General features: G+C 31.2%; 1 protein-coding gene across 1 annotated transcript; it reads left to right on the top strand.

Annotated features, from left to right (window-relative positions):
* Positions 1 to 324: 324 nt before the first annotated feature.
* TRIADDRAFT_25440 (uncharacterized protein) lies at positions 325 to 2759 on the top strand (the record flags this gene model as incomplete). The annotated part of the gene is made up of 7 exons (XM_002113071.1): positions 325 to 444; positions 600 to 688; positions 1237 to 1320; positions 1487 to 1602; positions 1918 to 2182; positions 2385 to 2481; positions 2709 to 2759. The coding sequence occupies 7 exons, from the start codon at positions 325 to 327 to the stop codon at positions 2757 to 2759; spliced, it is 822 nt and encodes a 273-aa protein (XP_002113107.1).
* Positions 2760 to 3926: the final 1167 nt, after the last annotated feature.

The following is a 3926-nucleotide window of genomic DNA, read 5'->3' as shown; positions in this document are numbered from 1 at the left end:
CTATATACTTTTAAAAATTCAATCTCTACTACAGATTTTAAGATATAAAAATGTCTTAATATTTAATACGTTAATTCCGTTCAAGGTGGATCATTCAATAGATAATGATCGAAAATGTTTACAATTTATATACCGCAGCTGTTAATGTATCTATTCTGCTTTAATAATTAATCAGTTTCATAGGTTATCAAGGAAATAACTTTGCAGCTGCATAACAGTGGACAAAGTATATAAAGCGTACAAATTGAGCTTATTTTACATAATTTTTGGCTGCTTTTCCTTTCAAATTCTGACGAGATCAAGATGAAGATTGCACTATTTTGTATGCTCGCAATTTTTTCGTTGGCTGCTGAAGCCGGCAAAGTGAAAATTGCTGCCTTTAATATCCAAACGTTGGGCAAAACCAAAATGGGCAAACAAGAAGTTGTAGCTGAATTAGTTAAGGTAAGCATGCAGGAGAAAGAAGCCTATAAGAAACAGTGATTTGAATTACGAATTGGAAATTTTGCTATCATATTCTTATACGCATGTTGTAGATCTAGAAGATGAGCGTTTGCTAGGGTAAAATCTTCAAGAAAGATTTTTCATTTCTGACTTAGATCTTGCGTCGTTACGATCTAACTCTTATCCAAGAAATCCGTGACAGCAGTGGCGTCGCTATCCAAACACTTTTGGATGAAGTTAATAAGTACGAAAAAATTATTAGATTAGATCTGTTAGTGGATGTAATTTATGATTAGGAATTTTAATTACATTAAAATAATTTTTCGCTATTATAGTATTGAAAAGTGTACCTATAATATTGCTTGCTTATCTATTTGATAATTCTGACTGTAACGCTACAAAATGCAAAGTGTAGTGTAGTAATAAAATGATTTTATAAGTGATTAGTAGAAAGATACTGTATCTAAGCAACAATTATAAATAAATATTGAGCAATAATTAATCCCCTTTAAATTTAACGAATTATCAATCGCCTTTCTTATAATACAGTAACTGTTTAATGCAGCTAAAATTTAACTTATGATGTAGTAACATAAAATTTTTATAAATATATATATATATAATATTAACTGATTTTGTTAAAAATTATGTGTTAGCTATTTTAATCAAAATTTAAATCTAACAGACAGTAGCTTTCATCAATATGAGTAACGCGGCAGTATTAGTTCTGGTAAAGCCTATCGAATATGCAAACCATGGGAAACTCTTATCTATTCACTATTGTATTCATAGGGGTCATAGCTATTCTTATGCCATGATTCTTTCTGATCGCCTTGGTCGTAGCAGCTACAAGGAGCAATATGCTTTCTTCTATAGGTAAAGTTTACTTAATTAAGCATCGCCTTAATGATATTAGCATAATAAATCAATAAGTTATTCGGTAAGGTAGGCCTGTATATTTGTTTATTCTTTGATAGAAAGTAACGGCTAAATAATAGTAGTAAAAGCTCCATTTGTTTTAATTAATGACATTCATTGCTAGGACCGATTTATTCTCAGTCCAAGGAAATTATCACTATGATGACGGTGATGAAAGCGCTGGTGACGATTCCTTTATCAGAGAACCCTTTGTTGTTAAGTTTAAAATCACTGCTACTGGTTAGTTAGAATATATTCCGTAAGCCTCTAGTTTGCTGTTATTCTATCAAATGGGAATTATTAGCCTTAAATGCACTATTAATGATGCAAACGAATTGGCAAAGTGATATTCAATAGAAAATATTCAATTTCGGATAAATTGTCATGCGCTAAAAGCTGTAGATACGATATTCTGACTAAATTCGTAAATTTCATAATGCAATGACTATTAATCACGAGATGGAAAAATCATTTACTATTCAAAATAATTTAGTAATATATATGTTAACATATACTAATAGAAATATCTAAATAGAAGTTATTCTCACCTCCTAGGTAAGCAATTCGTCCTGATCCCTTGCCATGCCTCTCCTTCCTACGCTGTCGAAGAAACTGATGCCTTAGCTGATGTTTATGATGACGCTACTACTCGTTTTGGCGAATCAAACGCCATCCTTATGGGTGATTTCAATGCTGATTGCAGTTATATTTCATCAAGTGAATGGAGTTATGTTCGCTTGTGGACTCAAAGCCGATTTAACTGGGTCATTGGCAGTAATGCTGATACTACCACTAAATCAACCAATTGTGCCTATGACAGGTATTCTTACTGGCTTTCAGTTTACGATCGTCATGATTCTATAATAGTGATAGGGATGAAATAGATTTATGCTAGATAGAAAGTAGTAACGTATAATTAATGTTGTACCTTGGCATCATTGTGAGTTTTTAGACAGTTTAGGTAATTACTTATACTTGGTCATCTGCTATATCCTGAATTTTTCTTCTAATTTTGTCTTCAGACTTGTTTTAGCTGGTAGTCGTATGCAAAGTGATTATGTTAGCGGTACTGCTAAAGTATTCCGATTTGACAGTGAGTATGGTCTTAGCTATGACGAGGTAAGATGCCATTAAGTAAATTGAGACAAATAGAATAAATGTTAAATGATGATTTTATGATCGTCAATCTTCTGTGCGTTAGCCTTAAACTGGCCTGATATCGATTTTAAAAGTTAATAAATAGAAATTTACCTTTTATTATCTATAAAAATATAATAATTCGATCTGCTTTGATGATCGCCAACAATCTAATTGATATTAAATCTATTTATTGTGCTATTTATTAGACCACTGCTGTTAGCGACCATTATCCCGTCGAAATGGAATTATACGATTAAGTTTGTCCGCCATATTGTTTAGGTAACAGATTGAAACTATGGACTTTAGAAAATTCAAGCAATCATATTAGTTAAAATACAATTTGATACGTCTGATTATTCAGTCATGATATCATAAATTTTAATCTTTAGAACCAGTAATTTAGTGAATGGATTAAAAATTTCTGGATAGCTTTTGCATCCATTACAGGATGTATTAGAATTGTTTATGATCCAAAGCGAGTCAGTAAAAATACACTCTAACTTAATTTTGCCAAGATAGACTTTTGCTGCTGTCTATTGACTTTGAATCTCTACGATACTGATCCATGTTAAGCATCGGTACTTATAGACAGTAGGTTGTAGCTGCTATTCTAAGAAATTGAATATCTGCATTTCTAAGATTATAGCCTCAATAAAAGATATTGACTCCTTAAATCAAAATTCTGCATATCGATGCTCACATGCAGAGAATTATATTTATATCATTTATTTTATTAAACCTATGCTATAGCAATGCTGCAATCGCATCCTTCTTTCAGTCCAAAATATTCTATAGAAGAGATTGAAATGTTAAATTAGGGTATCAACTCGCATTATTGATACAGCCCTAACTATAATTTGTTCTTAATATTGGTCTGAATATATTTCACACCTCTCTTTCCACACCATAATCCGCCCTTATACGAGTATTTTAAAGAATAGAATAATGTTCTAACTTATCATGTCGCATACTTAATTTAGCTTCTAAATTAGCTAAATTGATTGATTGTGTAATCACAATTTCGTAAGCCCTTAAATATTGCACTACAGCTCAGATTTGGCTTCTTTTTAATCCATTTTGGATGTGTAGAACTAACTTTAAATTTACTAGAGATATGATTAAAGTGACTATAGTATCTCTAATTCTGTCTCTAAATTTTAAATAATAATTCGAAGCGTATAATTCTAGATCTTTGATATGTATTTAGCTCCTAGATTACAGTAGAAAGTGACATAACAACAATTGCAATTTTTCTGTAGTATTGGTCAGAGTATATTTTATGCCTCTCTTTCGACACCATAGCGTTTTAATTGATCGTATAATATACTTAGTTTAGCTTCTAAATTAGCTAAATTGATTAATCATAATTTTACAAGCCCTTGAACGTTACTATGCAGTCAAGATTTGTGTAGTAAAGGACTAAA

The sequence above is a fragment of the Trichoplax adhaerens genome, genomic scaffold, assembly GCF_000150275.1.
Source record: "Trichoplax adhaerens TRIADscaffold_5 genomic scaffold, whole genome shotgun sequence".
NCBI lineage: Eukaryota > Metazoa > Placozoa > Uniplacotomia > Trichoplacea > Trichoplacidae > Trichoplax > Trichoplax adhaerens.
This window is presented reverse-complemented; position numbering and strand designations above follow the sequence as displayed.